Genomic DNA, 20449 nt, shown 5'->3' with positions numbered 1-20449 from the left:
CAGTTCTCTGGCACTCCTTCTTTATGGTCCAGCTCTCACATCCATGCCTGACTACTGGAAAAACCATAGCTTTGACTATACAGACCTTTGTCAGCAAAGTGATCTTTGCTTTTTAATACACTGTCTATGTTTGTCATAGCTTTTCTTCCAAGGAGCAAAAGTCGCTCAGTCATGTCCGACTGTTTGCGACCCCACGGACTGCAGCCTACCAGGCTCATCCTTCCATGGGATTCTGCAGGCAAGAGTATTGGAGTGGGTTGCCATTTCCTTCTCCAGGGGATCTTTCTGATCCAGGGATCAAACCCTAGTCTCCTGCATTCCAGGCAGACACTTTAACCTCTGAGCCACCAGGGAAGTCCTTCTAGGGAGCAAGCGTCTGTTAATTTCATGGCTGCGTCTGTTAATTTCACTGTTTTGGAGCCCAGGGAAATAAAATCTGTTACTGATTCTACTTTTTCCCCTTCTTTGCAATGAAGTGATGGGACCAGGTACCATGATCTTAATTTTTTGAATGCTAAGTTTTAAGCCAGGTTTTTCACTCGCCTCATCAAGAGGCTCATTAGTTCCTTTTCACTGTCTGCTATTAGAGTGGAATCATCTGCATATCTGAGGTTGTTGATATTTCTTCTGGTAATCTTGATCCAGCTTGTGCTTCATCCTGCCCAGCATTTCACATGATGTACTCCACATACAAGTTAAATAGAGTAACAATATATAGCCTTATCATAGTCCTTTCCCAATTTTAAACCAACCCCTTTATCCATGTCCAGTTGTGTTGCTTCTTGACCTGCATACAGGTTTCTCAGGAGTCAGGAAAGGTGGTCTGGTATTTCCATCTCTTTAAGAATATTCCACAGTTGATTGTGATCCACACAGTCAAGGCTTTAATATAGTCAATGAAGGAGAAATAGATGTTTTTCTGGAATTCCCTTGCTTTTTCTATGATCCAGTGAATGTTGGCAGTTTGATCTCTGATCCCCCTGACTTTTCTAAACCCAGCTTGTACATCTGGAAGTGTACTACTGAAACCTGGCTTGAAGGATTTTGAGCATAACTTTCAGGTCAGTTCAGTTCAGTTGCTCAGTCGTATCCAACTCTTTGCAACCCCATGAGCATAACCTTACTTGCCTGCAAAATGAGTGTAACTGTCCAGTAGTTTGAACATTATTTGGCACTGCCCTTCTCTGGGATTGGAGTGAAAACTGACCTTTCCAGTCCTGTGTCCACTGCTGAGTTTTCCAAATTTGCTGACATAGTGAGTGCAGCACTTTAACATCATCTTTAAGGATTTTAAAGAGCTCAGCTGGAATTCCATCACCTCCACTAGCTTTATTTGTAGCAATACTTCCTATGGCCACTTGAGACTTCACATTCCAGGATATCTGGCTCTAAGTGAGTCACCACACCATCATGGTTATCCTGGTCATTAAGACCATTTTTGTAGAGTTCTTCTGTGTATTCTTGCCACCTCTTCTTAATATCTTCTGCCTCTGTTAGGTCCTAACTCACTATTTGCAGATGACAAGTAATACTACATAGAAAATCCTAAAGATGCCACCAGAAAACTACTAGAATTCATCAATGAATTAGAGTATGTTGTAGGATACAAAAATCAATAAACAGAAATCTTTGCATCTGAATACACTAACAATGAACTATCAGAAAAATTAAGAAAATAATCCCATTTACAGCCACATCATAGAGAATAGAATACCTCAGAATAAACCTACCTGAGGAGGCAAAAGAACTGTACTTGGAAAACTGTAAGATACTGATAAACCAAACTAAAGATGACACACAGAGTTGGAAAGATATACTTTGTCTATGGATTGAAATAATTAACATTGTTAAAGGCAATCAACAGATTCATTGCAATCCTTATCAAAATCCCAATGGCCTTTTTCACAGAACTAGGATGAACAATTCTACTGAATGGGAGAAGGTATTTCCAAATAATATACATGATAAGCTGTTAATATCTAAAATATATAGATACCTCATTCAAGTCAACATCAAAGAAGCAAGCAACCTGTTTTAAAAATGGGAGAGGATCTGATACACATTTTTCCAAAGATGACATATGAAAAGATGCTCAACATCAGGGGATATTTGTATACTTTGCTAATTCATGTTGATGTATGACTGAAATCAAACCAGTGTTGTAAAGTGATCATCAATCAATTAAAAGTAAATAAATATTCTTTAAAAAGATGCTCAACATCACTAATCATCAAGGAAGTGCAAATCAAAACTGCAATGAGATACCACCTCACACCTGTCAGAATGGCTGTTATCAAAACGACTACAAATAACAAGTGTTGGCAGGGATGTAGAGAAAAGGGAACCATTGTGCACTGTTGGTAGCAATGGAAACTGATGCCGCCACGATCAGAAACAGTGTGGAGGCTCCTCAGATAATTTAAAATGACACTGCCATGTGACCCAGCAATTACAGTCCTGGGTATTTATCTGAAGAAAACAGAAACACTAATTAGAAAAGATAGATGCACTAGCTCCATGTTTACTCCGGCATTACTTATAATAGCCAAGACAGGAAAGCAACCCAGCTGCCCAAACACAGATCAGTGGATAAATTAGATGTGGTATATACATGCATGGTGGAATTTTACTCCTCCATAAAGAAGGAAATCCCATTTGGGACAACATGGATGGACTTAGAATTATGCTAAGGGTAATAAGTCAAACAGAGAAGGACAAATACTGTATGGTTTCACTTATATGTGAAATCTAAAAAAAAAAAAAAATGACCATTCATAACAAAACAAAGACAGTTAAGGAGAACAAACACTTGCCAGAGAGAAAGGGAGGTGGAGAGAGGAAAAAATAAAATGGGTAGAGGAAATTAAAAGGTAAAAAATAAGTAAGTAAAATCACATTATTTATAGTTAATATTTTTAAGTTGCCCAATAAATTTAAAATTTCAGTTACTCAGCTTATCCTTATATGAAGTTCTGAATTTACATACTGAGTTTCATACTTATTAAATTCTTGCTGTAACCCTAACTCTTATGATTATATAGTCGAAGTGAGAAATAGATTTAAGGGACTAGATCTGATAGGCAAAGTGCCTGATGAACTATGGACGGAGGTTTGTGACATTGTACAGGAGACAGGGATCAAGACCATCCCCAAGAAAAAGAAAAGCAAAATGGCTGTCTGAGGAGGCCTTACAAATAACTGAAAATAAGAGAAGCAAAAAGCAAAGGAGAAAAGGAAAGATACACCCATTTGAATGCAGAGTTCCAAAGAATAGAAAGGAGAGATAAGAGAGCCTTTCTCAGTGATCAGTGCAAAGAAATACAGGAAAACAATAGAATGGGTATCATGGAAAGATGGGCTCAATAAAGGACAGAAATGGTATGGACCTAACAGAAGCAGAAGATACTGAGAAGAGGTGGCAAGAATACACAGAAGAACCGCACAGAAAAGATCTTCACGACCCAGATAATCACGATGCTGTGATCACTCACCTAGAGCCAGACATCCTGGAATGTGAGGTCAAGTGGGCTTTAGGAAGCATCACTACAAACAAAGCTAGTGGAGGTGATGGAATTCCAGTTGAGCTATTTCAAATCCTAAAAGATGATGCTGTGAAAGTGCTGCACTCAATATGCCAGCAAATTTGGAAAACTCAGCAGTGGCCACAGGACTGGAAAAGGTCAGTTTTCATTCCAATCCCAAAGAAAGGCAATGCCAAAGAATCCTCCAACTACTGCACAATTGCACTCATCTCACACGCTAGTAAAGTAATGCTCAAAGTTCTCCCAGTCAGGCTTCAGGAACATGTGAACCGTGAACTTCCAGATGTTCAAGCTGGTTTTAGAAAAGGCAGAGGAACCAGAGATCAAATTGCCAACATCTGCTGGATCATGGAAAAAGCAAGAGAGTTCCAGAAAAACATCTATTTCTGCTTCATTGACTGTGCCAAAGCCTTTGACTGTGTGGATCACAATAAACTGGAAAATTCTGAAAGAGATGGGAATTCCAGACCACCTGACCTGCCTCTTGAGAAACATGTATGCAGGTCAGGAAGCAACAGAACTGGACATGGAACAGCAGACTGGTTCCAAATAGGAAAAGGAGTACGTCAAGGCTGAATATTGTCACCCTGCTTATTTAACTTATATGTAGAGTACATCATGAGAAACGCTGGGCTGGAAGAAACACAAGCTGGAATCAAGATTGCTGGGAGAAATATCAATAACCTCAGATACGCAGGTGACACCACCCTTATGGCAGAAAGTGAAGAGGAGCTAAAAAGCCTCTTGGGGATTTCCCTGGTGGTCCAGTGGCTAAGACTCCATGCTCCTAATGCTGAGGACCAGGGTTCGGTTCCTGGTCAGGGAACTAGATCCCACATGCTGCAACTAAGACCTGGCTCAGCCAAATAAAGAAATATTAAAAAAAAAAAATAAAGAGCCTCTTGATGAAAGAGGAGAGTGAAAAGTTGGCTTAAGTCTCAACATTCAGAAAACTAACATCATGGCATCTGGTCCCATCACTTCATGGCAAATAGATGGGGAAACAATGGCCGACTTTATTTTTTGGGTGCTCCAAAATCACTGCAGATGATGACTGCAGCCATGAAATTAAAAGATGCTTACTCCTTGGAAGGAAAATTATGACCAACCTAGACAGCATATTAAAAAGCAGAGACATTACTTGGCCAACAAAGGTCCGTCTAGTCAAGGCTATGGTTTTTCCAGTAGTCATGTATGGAAGTGAGAGTTGGACTATAAAGAAAGCTGAGTGCTGAAGAATTGATGCTTTTGAAGTGTGGTGTTGGAGAAGACTCTTGAGAGTCTCTTGGACTGCAAGGAGATCCAACCAGTTCATCCTAAAGGAGACCAGTCATGGGTGTTCATTGGAAGGACTGATGCTGAAGCTGAAACTCCAATACTTTGGCCACCTGATGCGAAAAGCTGACTTATTTGAAAAGACCCTGATGCTGGGAGAGATTGAGGGCAGGAGGAGAAGGAGACAACAGAGGATGAGATGGTTGGGTGGCATCACTGACTCAATGGACATGAGTTTGTGTAAACTCTGGGAGTTGGTGATAGATAGGGAGGCCTGGCATGCTGCGGTTCATGGGGTCACAAAGAGTTGGGCAGTACTGAGTGACTGAACTGAACTGAATACTGGTGGCTCAGCAGTAAAGAATTTGCCTGCCAGTGCAGATACGGGGTTAAGCACTGGGTCAGGAAGATCCCCTGAAGAAGAAAAGGCAACCTGTTCCAGTCTTCTTACCTCGATATCCCATGGACAGAGGAGCCTGATGGACTATAGTCAGTGGGGTGGCAAAGAATTGTTCATGACTTAGCAACTAAACAGCAACAGCAAAAAGGGCAATTACAGGTTGGTTCCAGCCACGTGAAACTTTTTTTTTGCTGTGAGGCAGTATGGCACATGTATTGTGTGTACTTATCTCTGGGTCTCCCCTTGCTTTCTACCTCACATTCTTCTAGCATTTTTCTCCTGTAAACTTTTCTCAGATAGATTTTGTGCATTTTGAAAATTTATTTTTTGTTTTGTGGCATAATTTTAAGCTACAATTTTTGGCTCTTAAATATACATAGTTTGGGTTGGGGGATGTTTTATACTGTTTTATTTTAGCATGGTGAAAATCCTGTTGTAAAAAAATATTGTTGTGAAATTATATATTTTTTTAATTCATATTCTTTTCAGAATGATGTAACTGTCATTTTAATCACCAGCATATTTTCTAATCAGTAACCATTGTTTTTTTAATAGATATTTATGTACTGTTTATGTACCTTATGTACTGTTGATGTACCTTATTTGAAAATAGTTATTTTGCCTTACAACTAATATTTAGCAATCTTTTTCTGTATAGATTTAATGACATTCATGTTCCTGTGAGATTAGAAAGTGTGAAATTTGCCAGTCACTGTTTAATGAATCACCCAGATTTAGCAAAGGATCTCACAGGTAAGGAAGGTGTCTGGTCTATTGAAATATGAACACAATCACACAAATATATTTTAAATGTGGCCTTTGACTTTAACTTGGTTTCTGAATAGGTTTCACTCTGGCACTGTTTCAGATCTCTAACAGTCATGGACTAGTAAGTGATTTCATGTTTATACAATAAAATTAAGTTTGAAATCTTCACATTGTAATCTTTTGAAATTTTTTAAAATGATAGTTTAAAGAAGTAGACTCTTCCTGTGAGTTCCAGTTTGGCCACAAATCATATCTCTGTGATAATTAAGTATAGTAACATGCCTTAAAATAAGTAGATAAGTGATTTCTTCTGAAATAGATTAGTAGAATTTCTCATTCTTCACTTGAAATAAAGCGTTTAAACCTACTTATTTGGTTGTAACAAATAAATTGCTTCTATCAAAATACTTGGGCTTCAGGCTCAATATAAGGAGTCTCAGCAGTAAAGAACCTGCCTGCAGTACAGGAGACTCATGTTTGATCCCTGGATCAGGAAGATCCCCTGGAGTAGGAAATGTCAACGCACTCCAGTATTCTTGGAAATACCATGGACAGAGGAGCCTAGCAGGCTGCTGTTCATGGGATTGTAAGAGTCTGACTCAACTTAGTGACTAAACCACCACAATCAAAATACTGTTTACCGGGCTGCCTTGATGGCTCACTGGTAAGGAATCTGCATGCCGATACAGGAGACACGGGTCGATCCCTGACCGGGAAGATCCTGCATGCCACAGAACAGCTAAGCTTCTGTGCCACAACTACTCAGCCTGTGCTCCAGAGCCTGGGAACCACAGCTGCTGAGTCCACGTGCCGCAACTGCTGAAGCCCTTGACCCTGTAGCTCATGCTCCACAATAGGAGAAGCTACCACAATTATAACCAAGCACTGCAACTGGAGAATAGCCTCTGCTTGCACAACTAGAGAGTAGCCTCTGCGTGGGCAACTGGAGAAAAGCCTGCACAGCAACAAGGACCCAGCACAGACAAAAATAAACAAATTTTTTACCAAATTTTTATCAATTTTTCCAAAAATAAACAAAGTGTTTGTCAAAGGAGAGGAAATAACTTTGTTCGTATCATAATTATCTAGGATTTTTTTTAGAGGTCATAGAATGTTATTTTATATTGTGCAATGCTATAAGAACTTTTATTGTATTTTTTTTTTTAGTCTGTTAATATGTATTGTATAAATCGGGTGCTGCTTTGATTTCAAATCAGGTATTGATTTGACTTTTCCATAATAGTTGATATATTATTTATTAACATGTAACTCTTCAGTAACAAATAGTATGATATAGTTTATTTTGTTACTATGTAATTGCCGCCTCAAAAATTAAATGATTTTAATTTACACCTCATTTTACAACTGTTCCAGTATATAGACATAAAAGCATTAGGGTTTTTTTTTTTTTTGTTATTGTGAACATAATGAATATTATAGCTACATTTAGCTTAATTTTTTTTGTTTCAGAATATTTGAAAGTTCGATCCCATGATCCAGAAGAAGCTATTCGTCATGATGTTATTGTTACTATAATAACTGCTGCCAAAAGAGACCTTGCCTTAGTGAATGATCAGCTACTTGGCTTTGTAAGAGAAAGAACACTGGACAAACGGGTAAAACCTGAGGAATTTTATTCTTTTTTAATTTACTGTGTTTACATTGTTAGCAAAATACAATAGAAATCATTTTATATTTAAAGTTATCTTGAAAGTCAAATTAATACAATAACCAAATATAAAGAGCTCAGAATTTATATATTTCTGGCAAATTTTTCATTATTTTTACAAACGAATACATTGGATTCTATAGCTTTTCATATCTTCAGTATGGGTTTTTTAGCTCACCTTTACAAAACGAGCAGCAAAATTAAAGGTTTGTTTTACTTTTTCATTTACACGATGAGTTTCAGAAGAATAGTGATCATCACCATTTGGTTCCTTAATAGTTAGCATTTGCAGAAGTACCTATCTTGGAATATCATACTTCCTGTAAAAGTGGTGTTTCCATATTGCTATGCTAAGCTTAGAGTCAAAATGATGTTTAGTCATTACTCTTTGTGTAATTTCCTTGTATGTGGATGCAATTTAAAATGTGGGTTGATAAAAGTAGTACTAAGAACAGTAATAGTTGCTAAGAAATAGTGTCAACCATAAGAGAGATATAGGCAAGGCAGGCTGAACAAAGGTTGCCTTTAAAAGTGTGTTATTTTATTTGAAGCACAGTTTTAAAAATCTCCTACCATCCTGAAACTAATGCAGTTTAGCTATAATTTCAAGATAGAAAAGCAGTATCTTGCTATAGAATATATAGCAAGATGCATTCTTTAAATTGTTTTGAAATAGTCATAGGAGGCAGAGATATATAAACACCATTTAACTTGTTGAGCTGTGTCATTAATTCTCCATCTGAGGAGTTTTTTCCCCTTGGCATTAATTTAAATGAAGTAACACTCCCTATTGCTTAGTTGTTAATTACCACCTCCCCAGCCCCTAAACCAGATTTCAAGTATTGCCATTTTTATTGCTTCTTCCTTTTAGAAACATTTCACTTCTACTTCTGTCAGTATCTGTTTATAATTTCAGGATGAGCTGAGTAAATGATTCTTGCTAACTGAGACTGTATGATATGGTCTTAATAACGCCTACTGGACGTTTTAGGAACTGTTATTTTGGTGTAATGAATTAAATAACCTAAAGTATAGCCTTTCTAAATTTTGTTTTCTCTAAAAAGTGGGGATGAATTAAAATCTGCTTACATTCTTTGGTTTCATGTTAGAAATGTCGAAAGGCATCTTTTACTTGCTATATGGGAACAGTTTCATTTCACCTACTAAATAATCTAAAATTGAGAAAAGTATACCAGAAAAATTTCAAGAAAGTATTAAATAAACCAAAGATAAGTATACTCTGATTTATTAGAGATAAGTACCTTGTGGTTATTATTATATTGTTCTTTTGTCTTTCTGACTCTAGATTTTTATAATCTCCTTTTCTGTCCACCCTCCTCTGATCACCTTTCTTCCCTCCTCTTAAACCCCTCCAATCTCTTTAACTCCCAGAGTCTTTCATGGATTAGGGTGTGACTAGGTAATTGATTTGCCCTTTTGATTACAAAGTAATAAAATTCACTTAAGACTATCACTAAGGTGCTTTCCAACTTTATAATTCTAAGATGTTGATACCAAATTTTGCTCTTTTTTCTTTTTAATTGGAGGATAATTGCTTTGCAATATTATTTTGGTTTCTGCCATACATCAACATGCATCAGCCATAGGTATACATATGTCTCTTCCCTCTTGAACCTCTCTCCAACCTCCCACCCCAATTTTGCTCTTCTTATTCTGAGTTAATATCAAAAGATACAACTAGGATAGAACATTCCAGATGATTCAGCTTTTGTTTGTAAACTGAATTGTACACTTTCTCTCATTTTTTAATCACTCCTAAAACTTGGCCAAATTTTTTTTAGACAGAATCAAATAAGATTTTTTGTAAGATTTATTGTTGCTTGGCTTTGAAGAAAATAAAAAATTGATAGGTGATCTAGTAGTATTTGCACTGGATAATTTGGAAACTAGTCTGATTTCTAAACAGAAACATAATCAAAATTATTGTTTAAGTGATTTGTCTTTTATGAAAATAAGTATTGTACTAATCTGTGCACACCTAAATCTGTGCAACCTATTGGAAAAAATCATAATTTTTGCCAGTTATTATACTAAAATTTGTTATCTAGCTTATCTAGTAAATTTTGTATTTTCTAGTGGCGAGTAAGAAAAGAAGCTATGATGGGTCTGGCTCAGCTTTATAAGAAATACTGTCTTCATGGTGAAGCAGGAAAAGAAGCTGCAGAGAAAGTCAGCTGGATAAAGGACAAACTTTTGCATATATATTATCAGAATAGCATCGATGACAAGTGAGTTCCATATATTGGTAAAATGGATGAATATATAAGTGTTTTTAATTTTTTAATATGGTTTCTGTTTGATTTTTTTCATAATACTTAGTTTCTAAGTTCAGAAATCACTTTCTGCATGTTTAGACATATCATGTTTAAATAAGACTATAGTCAGAATTATCAGTTAGCATAATAATTGTGTTTTTTTAGGCATAATTGACGTATAGCATTATCTTTCAAGGGTATAAGCATAATGATTCTATATTTGTATATATTGCCAGATGATCACCTAGTAAGTCTAACTTCCATCCCCATATATAGAAAATTCTTTTCTTGAGATGAGAACTTATGTTGTTTTCCTTTTCTGAATGTTACTCATAATTCTCTATTGGATTACAGTAATTTTGTTTTTTGCAAAATACTTCACAGTGTTTTATTGAGTTAGACTGACTACTTTGACATTATTGATTATGTATTTCATTGGCTAATGAAGAATCCTTATATTTAATAAGGATTAAATAAGAATAATTTGATAATTACAATCCTTATAAGAATCCTTATTCTAGTGATGTTGAATAATAAATATAAGCTTAGCAAGAAGGATATTTAAATATGGTAAGAAATTTAGAATGTGCAATGAAGACAGATCTGTATGAGAGAAGCTGATTTTCAGGATGATGAAGGAAGATCACCTTGATTTTACAAAATGACAACATGGGAAAGGAGCCAGACTGTAATCAGAGGAAATTGATACATTTTTTGAAGATTAGTAATTCTTGATCATAGCTTCATTTGTAATGTTAAATAATTTCTGATAGCTCCAGACTGATGATGACTAACAGGTGGAACAGGCTTAGCATCCTGTGCTTAGGAATAATATATAACATAACCCTTTTAGAACAGATGTTTCAGGCTGACAAAGTGTAAAGCCACAAGTAACAACTGTAGCTCTAAATTTAAAAATAACTATACTTGCAAGGAAAAACATTGATCACATACTGATCTTTTCCATTTATTTGCACACATCGGTATCACCATTGGTATGGTATCTTTGCATGAGGTTAAAATGTAAAATGGCTTTTGCTTCTGAAAAACAATAATTTTGTTACTTGGGGTTTTTTTTCTCTTTGTTTGTTTGCTTCATAGACTATTGGTAGAGAAAATCTTTGCTCAGTATCTTGTCCCCCACAACCTGGAAACAGAAGAGAGAATGAAATGCTTGTACTATTTATATGCTAGTTTGGATCCAAATGCTGTCAAGTAAGTTACTTTTTTAATGATTCTTGAATACTTTATACAATTATTTATTTAATCATTTCTAATTAACGGCTGTTGATAGGGTTATTGCTTCTTCTAGTTGAATCAAGAACCTCATAAATATTTATAGAGAAAATTTTTATCATGTAAATTCAAGTAAGTTAAAAGCAAAAATATTCCTATATGTATAGGTATATTTGGCAACTGAGCAATATGGTTTCAGGAATTTAGAGAAGTCCCCATGTCAAAATTGTCTTTTGTGCACCTGTTGACTGGGATCTAAATCACATTTATTGGAGGTTTACCATACTAAGCCTAAGAAATAAGAACTGGTTCTTTGTCAGGAGAACATGTCCAAATCACTTCTGTGTAGAATAACTGTATGATTGATTGTCAAAACAGGTTATTTTTGAGATTGAAAGAAGGCACTATTAATAATTTTGTTCAGCCAGCCACCATAAACCTTAACTATCCCAGGCCACTTAGAATCTGTGGGCATTCCACTTTAATAAAACTTTTAAAAAAGTAAGTAACTCCTCTCATTGAGAATTCTGATTCTCCTGAATAAGAACCTCAGCTATTACATTTACATTTATATATATAACCTTTAATTTCATATAATTTCAAATTAACAGAAAAGTTTCAAAAATAATAACACAACTTTTAAAATCCCATTTAGTGAAATTCCTAATTTTTGACCATTTACTTTATCATTTGTGCGTACTTTACATACATATTTTTTTCTGATCCATAGATAGTAACTTGCAGACACTACATTCCTTTACATCTAATACATAGGTATTCCTTAATTACAAGGATATTCTTTTATATAACTAGAGTGCTTTCATGAGAGTCAGGAGGTTTAATATTGATAAAATATCGTATAATCCAATGTGTATTCACATTTCCTCAGTTGTCCAAATAATGTCCTGTATGGATTTTTGTTCCCTTTCTAGGATTATATGTTGCATGTCTAATTATCATGTCTCTAGTCTTTTTAAATTTGGAACCATTTCCCAGTTTGTCTTTGTCTTTTATAACTTTGACAGTTTTCAGAACAATGTTGCATAGGTCAGTTATTTTATAGACTGTTCTCTCAGTTTGGGTTCATTCAGTGTTTCCTCATTATTGGATTGAGATTCTGTGTTTTCAGCAGAAAGTCCACAGAGTAACATACCCTATTAGAATACGTAAGCCATCATTTTAAGGATTTGCAAGTAGTTCATAACGTTCACTGTAGATAGTAAATTCCAGGCCAGGGGTCTTGATGTCTGTTTACATTTGGCAAAGAGTACTCAGAAATAAACTAATTTTGAGCACCCGGAATTACAGAGTGGGTTTGTAAGAGAAGAAAATCTGCTATCACGGAGAGAAAAGAATCTAGAGTAAAGAAACTCAATTTAAATTTGGCATGTTTTGAATCCACATTATTTCTAAGAAATTCATTTTTGAAGTCATGTGCACTATTTCCTGCATACCTCCTTAGCCTGGCCTTTCATGATCTGATCCTTTTCTATGGTTACTTTCCAGCTTCCTTATGCTCCCCCACTCATGTTCTGTGCTCCAAGCCTATAAATTTTTTTCACGTCCCTGTGTGTGCCATGTACTTTAATGACATTTTTCTCTCTGTTTGTAGCAGAACTTTCTGGCAGCCTCTGCTTAGAATGTCTTTGAATTCCCTCAGTTTACCTGGCAAGATCCTATTCATCCTTGAAAACTTCTCAAATACGTTCTCTCATAAGAAGCCTTATGTTTACTATTTTAAACCAAACTATCTTAATCCTTATATGAAAATTTTCTGAAGCTTTAAATTTTAGGTAGATGTAGAAGAATGGTGTATCTACACCATGCAGTGAGAAAAGTAGTAAAGTTGAATAATTATCAGTATTGTTACATTATGTATATTTTTTATACTTATAACTTTTATTTACAGAGCTCTCAATGAAATGTGGAAGTGTCAGAACATGCTTAGAAGTCATGTACGAGAACTGTTGGATTTGCACAAGCAGCCTACAGTAGGTTCATGATTTGTTTAAATTCACAGTTTTAGTCATTGTTAATTTTTCTGTATAATGAAGCAAGCAAAAGTATCTCAGCTGTTTTATTTTCCAAATGTCAGTTAGTTTCTGTGGTTATCCAAGATAAATTTGCATTTCACATAAATATAAAAAAAAAATCTTATTTTTCACCATGAGCACAGAAATGGTGTTTTCTAGTATATCAAGTATTTTGACACTAAGAATTTATAGTTTATCAGTTTTCAAATAATTAGAATTAAACCTCAATATAAAATTATATTGGAAGTCAAATTTTTTTCCTCTTTGACTTTTGGTCTGTTATTGTAGCATCAGTATCAAATCAGGTATCAATCCTTTGAATATTCCAAAGTCAAATTAACAAAGAAATGCTGCCCAGCATTTTCTGAAGGTTGAAAAAAGAAACATAAATAATCTCTTATAAATGCTTCTAAACATATTTGCTAGAGTAGGTGTACTTAGCCAGGGAACCATGCACAGAGACCCTCTCAGTGGCCATGGATGCCTAACGCAAGTGTTGTCTTTTTTTTTTTGGATAAATGACCATACAGTCTCTCGAATTGCTTAACTCTGCCTCTGTGGTGCAGAAACAGTCACAGATAGTTCATAAATGAATGGGCATGATTGTGATCCAACAAAACTTTAACAAAAGCGGGAAGTCCATGGGATCATACAGATTCATTAATAAAATAGTACTCTTGTAATGGAGGAAAGGGCAGTAGGAAGGAAGGTGATACATTAATTAATGGGCCACAGATTAGCTAGTAGAACTATTCAGAAAGAAATTTTTTCTACTTTACACATTTTTAGTTAATTTTCTTTGGTGTATAGTTTCACAGTAATTTTGATATGATAATTGTTTTCATTATTTTCTGTTCTGTTTTCTGACAAGATAATTTCCCTATGAAAGTTATATAACTTTCAAAAATTTTAAAATATCTTCCTGCTGGCATATCTTTTCCTTCTGTTTGCGCTAGTTTGATAGTTGTTACTCCATGGTTGTTTGTTATCTACATAGGCTGTAGATATGGTATGCCATTTCCTACTGGGTATATTGTGATGGATTTTTTTAGCTTAAGAAAATGTACAATACTGAGTGTAGGTTTTCTTAATGAAATTTTGTTAGCACGTGTGACATCATTTGTTTCTGTTTTAAATTTCAGTCAGAAGCTAACTGTTCTGCTATGTTTGGAAAACTGATGACCATAGCAAGTGAGTATGTTTATTCACTCTGTAGGTATATAGCAGACATCAAATAATTTACCCAGTGGAACTATCAGTTTAATACTTATTTGGTAAGAAAAAATAACCCTTAATAATTTTATTTCTAAGACCCATATAGTCTTATCTTTTGGTACGACAGCAGTATTTTTTAAGACAGCTTGGTTTTTAGTTTAGTAGTTTTTCTTTTGCAGTCTTGATTCTCTTTTAATCTTCTAGAGAATTTGCCTGATCCTGGGAAAGCACAAGATTTTGTGAAAAAATTTAACCAAGTTCTCGGTGATGATGAGAAACTGCGGTCTCAGTTGGAGTTGTTAATCAGTCCAACCTGTTCGTGCAAACAGGCAGATGTTTGTGTGGTTAGTAAATTATACTTCTGTATTTGTTCTTCTAGCTTTGCTTATAGAAACTTAGATTTCATTAAAATCTGCTTTACATAAATTATTTTATTTGTGTGAATGTAACAATATTAAATGAGCTCTGAATCACCTAGGAGTATATCTGTGGTCAACTTAGTTCTCTTTACCTGTCAAAATTCCAGGAAAAACACTAGAGAAGTAAGCCAGGGAGATTCGTCCTAGGAATTGAGCAAAATAAAATGCTTTGCATTTAGCAGACATTTATTAGATAAATAAGAATTTTCTAGTGTGTGTGTGTGTATTCTCCCATGTATCAGCACAGGAAAAACCCTTGTCAGTATATCAGCAATAGTTAAGTTGCCATATATACATTTATAAACAAGGTAATTCCTGTTTAGGCTTTTGTCTTCATTCTATTTTTAGACTATTTTATAGAAAGCCAATTGTTGATAATACCCAAGGAAAAATTCATTCATTTATTTACTGTTTTATGAGACAGTTTCTAATTTCATCTTTACCATTTACTACTGGTTTGACCTTGAGCAAGTTGTTTGGTATTTTTGAGACTCATTTTTTTCATCTCTAAATGTTAGCAACCTCACAGGATTGTTAAGAGGATATAGATAGATATGGATAATAGGTATCCTAACTAATATTAATAAATTTCTATTTCACATATATGACAGTATTACACATAACACAATACAGTATTACACATATGTGACAAACACTATGCTTGTACAGATGAATAAGAGAAAGAAAATCATTTGAGTTATTTGTGTCTAATTTTGCTCTAAAAAGATAATTATTTAAATATGTGATTAGGGATAAGGACTATAAACAGATGTATATACAAAGTCATTTGGGAGCATGGAATTTTTTTTTTTTTTTTTCCCCTCAGTCTGGTAGGCATATAGGGTCTTTAAATGGATCTTAAAAGAGTAGTAATTAGGAAGAGGTGGGAGGAAGCCAGTTTAGGGAAGAGAGCAATGGATTCTTCCATTGTGCCTAGGGATGTGAATGTCACAAGTGCCCAAAATAACCTTGTCTTTGCACTTCTGAACGGGATGGTTTGCTGAGAATATTTAAAGGTTTCATTTACTTCTTTGGTATTTAGAATTCCAGTTCCAGAATACTGTGTTCTGCTGGGTATCTGCTAATATAATTGGATCATAGAATGAAATGGCTTGAAAAATACCATAGAGATTACTGGTTTAACCACTTCATTTTACAGATAAAGATTACGTTTTAAAGAGGTGAAGTTTCTCATGCAATGTTTCACAGCTAGTGACTGAGCTTCAGGTAGAGTCCAGATCTTAATAGACCCATGACAGTGTTCTTTCTATATATTTCATCGTTTGCAAGAACCCATACAAACTGAATACTGCTCAAGAATTACAAATCTTAAGAATGAATAATCAAGTGGTCCTTTTTGGTCTGAGAAAAATAGGACTTGAGTTTGAAAAGTGATAGTAACGTGATTCCTGCTATTTGTCAGAACAGATATATCTAAGAGCTTCCAAATCCAGAAAGTATATGCAAAACAGATGCAAGGAAAACATCTCAGGGTGAATTGATGGTAGGAAGCAGGAGAGTAGAGATGTGGAAAGTCTTTTTTTTTTGAACGTGTAAAAGAAACTGTTTGTTTGTTGCTGCCTACTTGCCACATACTAATTTGGCTTCTTGCTTATCCCCAGTATAAGCTTACACTTATGATTATGACAGATATACTTTTTAAAAATAATTGTTATGAGAGATTACCTAAATATTACATGTAGTTTGAAGAGTTACTTAAATATATCATTATTTATATACATTGGTATATTTTATATAGTACTATCACTGTGCTTAAATGTGATTTACTCTTTTTTCCTGTTAGCATTTCCTTTATTTTTCCTGTACTTATATGTAATACCATAATTCTTTTCTAATGCCTAGTTCTTCCATTTTTTAATACTGACTATATAGTTTGATTTTTGAACAGTCACTAACTTTGTCTTATGTTAAAGCAAGTAAATTTTATACCAAGTGGGAGAAAATCCCCTCTTTGTGAAGACTTGCACAAAGTAAGTCTGATTTCAAAAGATAATACAAAATTAATTTTAAATGTCTATCTGTAGTATAGAGCAACGTGTATAAGGACCTAAGCACTGACTAAAATATTTATTTTCTCAAATGCTGAAATTTTGCTGAGTAAATTACTACTTGCAAAATAAATCAAGCACTTCGTAGTGACTAATAAATTTTCTTCTGAATCTCAGTCTTTTGGATTTTTACACTCTAATAGCAACCATGGATGCTATCTAATTTAATATGACCTTCATAATTAATTTGTGTCAGTGTGTCACTGAGGGACTTCCCAGGTGACCCAGTGGCTAAGACTCCTTGCTGCCAATGCAGGGGGGCCCGGGTTCATTCCCTAGTTAGGGAACTAGATCCCAAGTGTTGCAGCTAAGACCCAGCAAAGCCAAGTTAATTAATTACTTTTTTTTAAGTCACTGAAAGTACAACAGAAATTTGTTTCCTTTATCCCCTTGGACACATTGCCTTAAATTTTTTTTTTTTTCATGAAAAAACTAATAAATAGAGTGACTATTATTTGTTACATTGCTTTATAGTTTGGAAAGCACTTTTAATGTGCTTTATCTTCTCAACTAACATTTTCTCTTATTCATCAGAGATAATCAATGAAAACCCTTGTTATTAATGTAAATTTCTTTCTCTAGTACCCAACACATTATAAATTTAACCTTGTCTTTGGATGATTCAGTCTCTTACAATCATTAAGTCCTTATATTCTTTAGAAACTTTCAGCAATAATATCTTTTCCCTTGCAGGAGCTCTTTGATATAATGTCACCATTTTTGAACTCAACTATGATCTTCCAGAACTGAAAAACTTTATACACTTAAAAGTCTTCTCCTCTTTAAAAAAAAAATTGTTGACCGAAAGAAAAGTTTTTTCAGACTATGAAGTAAACCATTGAGACATGCCCATGACAGTATAAATTTTTAATTTTTTCAAAAGTAGAGACTAAAGGGACTTCCCTAGTGGTCCAGAAGTTAAGACTCTACACTCCGTATGCAGAGGCCCAGGTTTGATCCCTGGTCAGGAAACTAGATCCTGCATGCTGCAACTAAGACCTAGTGCAGCCATTAAATAAATAAATGCATATCAGTTATAAAAATATATAGCATTTAAGATTGTCTACTATGTAGTAATTTCATGGGAGAAATATGAGACAAAAGGCATAAATCATACCATGTTACCCCCCTTTTTTCCCTCTACAATCTAGATTTTCTAGTGCTTGCCTAATGAGTATATCATTTTAGTCAGGGTATAAAGCAGAGAAAATTTTTTTTCTTTTTTTACATCTGATGGTATTGAATCCTTAAATGCTTTTAATGCCTAGGATCATTTTTATTTTGAAAAACATGAAAGGATGATACTTACAGTGAAATTCTTTTCCTTCCTATAGAGAGAAATAGCCCGGAAACTTGCCAATCCTAAGCAGCCAACAAATCCTTTTCTAGAGATGGTCAAATTTCTGTTGGAAAGAATTGCACCTGTGCACATTGATTCAGAAGCCATCAGGTAAACTAGGAATTATATTCATTCATAAATATAATATGAAACTACAGTGTTGTAAGTTTAAATTCTGGGTCCCCAACGAGACCTAAAAAGGTATACAGGGAACCTATATCATGTATCATTCAAGTTGAAAGAAAGACAGGCTCCTTTTCTGATCGTTGGTTTGTTTCATTACTTTTTTTTTTTTTTTAATTTTTTTTTAAAAGAAATTTTGTGTTTATTTTTAGCTTTTATGTTCTCATTAAAGAAAACCTAGAACATAAGAAAATCTATAGCTATCATCAGCCTTTAAGTTTTCTTAACCCTTCACTTGAGATATGTGAAAACAGAATATATGAAAGGAGCGCAAGATTGCCATTAGACTAATCTGCTTTCAGAACACATCTGTGTTACCAGTTTTGGCTCTAATTTAGTTTTTATTTTTAACTTTAATATGGATATAACATCTCCTTGTGGATGAGTGTGAAAATTAGTAATAATATGTAAAAAATAAGCAGACTAGCATCACAAGCATTGACATCTATTGTCATTGATTAATTGTTTACATAATTTCATACATTTCACTTATTTCTAATGATTTTCAATTGTAAACTTCTGAGAATACTTTTACCTTGTACTAATCATTTTTCCAGCTCATCAGTTATAAATCTTTCCATTTGGGGTTACTAACTAGCATTTATTGATTCTCTTTTCTTTGAATTAGGAGACCTGGTTCTAGCCATTACTAGTACCTGACTCACTGTGAAGGTGTGTGTGAAGTCACTCAGTTGTGTCCAACTCTTTGCAACCCCATGGACTGTAGCCTACCAGGTTCCTCCCTCCATGGGATTCTCCAGGCAAGAGTACTGGAGTGGGTTGCCATTGCCTTCTCCAGGGGATCTTCCCAACCCAGGGATCAAACCCAGGTCTCCCGCATTGCAGGCAGATGCTTTAACCTCTGAGCCACCAGGGAAACCTGACTCACTGTTGGTTGTATTAAAATGCCAATCGTATTAGTTTGCTAGGGCTGCCATGGCAAAATACCACCGACTGTGTGGCTTAAACAACAGAAATTTGTATTCTCACATTCTGGAGAGTAGCAGTCCAAGATCAAGTTTGATTTCTCCTAGAGCCTCTCCATGGCATGCAGATAACCTCCTCTTTGGTCTCCTCACGCGTCTGTGTCCTGACCTCCTCTTCACATAAGAAAACAGCCATTTGGGATTATGGCCCACCCATCTGACCTCTGTTTACCTTAATTATCTCATTAAATAATTAAAATCTCATCTGTTTCCAAGTAGTCACATTCTGAGGTGTCCTGGAGGTTAGGACTTCGACATATGAATTTAGGGTATTCAGTTCAATCTGTAATGGTGATGTTTGTTTTTTACCTAAGATCTTATCCTTTAATCTTATTAGCAAATATGAAAGCTAACATTCTGAGAAAAACATGGTGATTTTTTACAGCTGGGCTGATGCTGGGAGGGATCGGGGGCAGGAGGAGAAGGGGACGATAAAGGATGAGATGGCTGGATGGCATCACTGACTCAATGGACATGAGTTTGAGTGGACTCCGGGAGTTAATGGACAGGGAGGCCTGGCGTGCTGCGATTCATGGGGTCTCAAAGAGTTGGACACGACTGAGTGACTGAACTGAAGTGAATAGCAAAAGGTATTTTGCTATTAATTTTTAATAGAGATACCCCATATCCAAGGGCAAAGGAGCAGCCCCAGCAAGATGGTAGGAGGGGTGAATTTGCATTTAGAATCAAACCCCATTCCTACCAGAGACGCTCAGAGGGCTCAAACAAACCTTGTGTGTACCAGGACTCAGGGCTCTCACAGAGACTGACACAGAACTGTGTTTGAGCATTTCCTGTGGAGGTACGGGTCAGCAGTGGACTGCCACAGGGACAGAGGCTCTGGGTGCAGCAGACTTGCATATGGCATAAGCCCTCTTAGAGGAGGTCGCCATTAACCGCACCACAGAGCTGCCAGAACTTACACAGGACTGGGAAGTAGACTCTTGGAGGGCACAAACTGAACCTTGTGCACCAGGATCCAGGAGAAAGGAGCAGTGACCCCAAAAGAGACTGACCCAGACTTGCCTGTGTGTCCAGG

General features: G+C 35.5%; 1 protein-coding gene across 1 annotated transcript in view; it reads left to right on the top strand.

Annotated features, from left to right (window-relative positions):
• The window catches only part of PDS5A (PDS5 cohesin associated factor A), a 129194-nt gene that overhangs the window by 56997 nt on the left and 51748 nt on the right, over positions 1-20449 (top strand). The window contains exons 10-17 of the mRNA XM_040238049.1: positions 5876-5970; positions 7456-7601; positions 9752-9903; positions 11032-11145; positions 13076-13157; positions 14342-14390; positions 14619-14758; positions 18237-18352. Coding sequence (XP_040093983.1) covers positions 5876-5970; positions 7456-7601; positions 9752-9903; positions 11032-11145; positions 13076-13157; positions 14342-14390; positions 14619-14758; positions 18237-18352 — 894 coding nt within the window. The remainder of the gene's footprint in view (positions 1-5875; positions 5971-7455; positions 7602-9751; positions 9904-11031; positions 11146-13075; positions 13158-14341; positions 14391-14618; positions 14759-18236; positions 18353-20449) is intronic.

Source organism: Oryx dammah, unplaced genomic scaffold (genome assembly GCF_014754425.2).
Source record: "Oryx dammah isolate SB20612 unplaced genomic scaffold, SCBI_Odam_1.1 HiC_scaffold_3, whole genome shotgun sequence".
Classification (NCBI taxonomy): Eukaryota; Metazoa; Chordata; class Mammalia; order Artiodactyla; family Bovidae; genus Oryx; species Oryx dammah.
The sequence above is the reverse complement of the archived record's forward strand: the minus strand, read 5'-3'. Positions and strand labels throughout refer to the sequence as shown.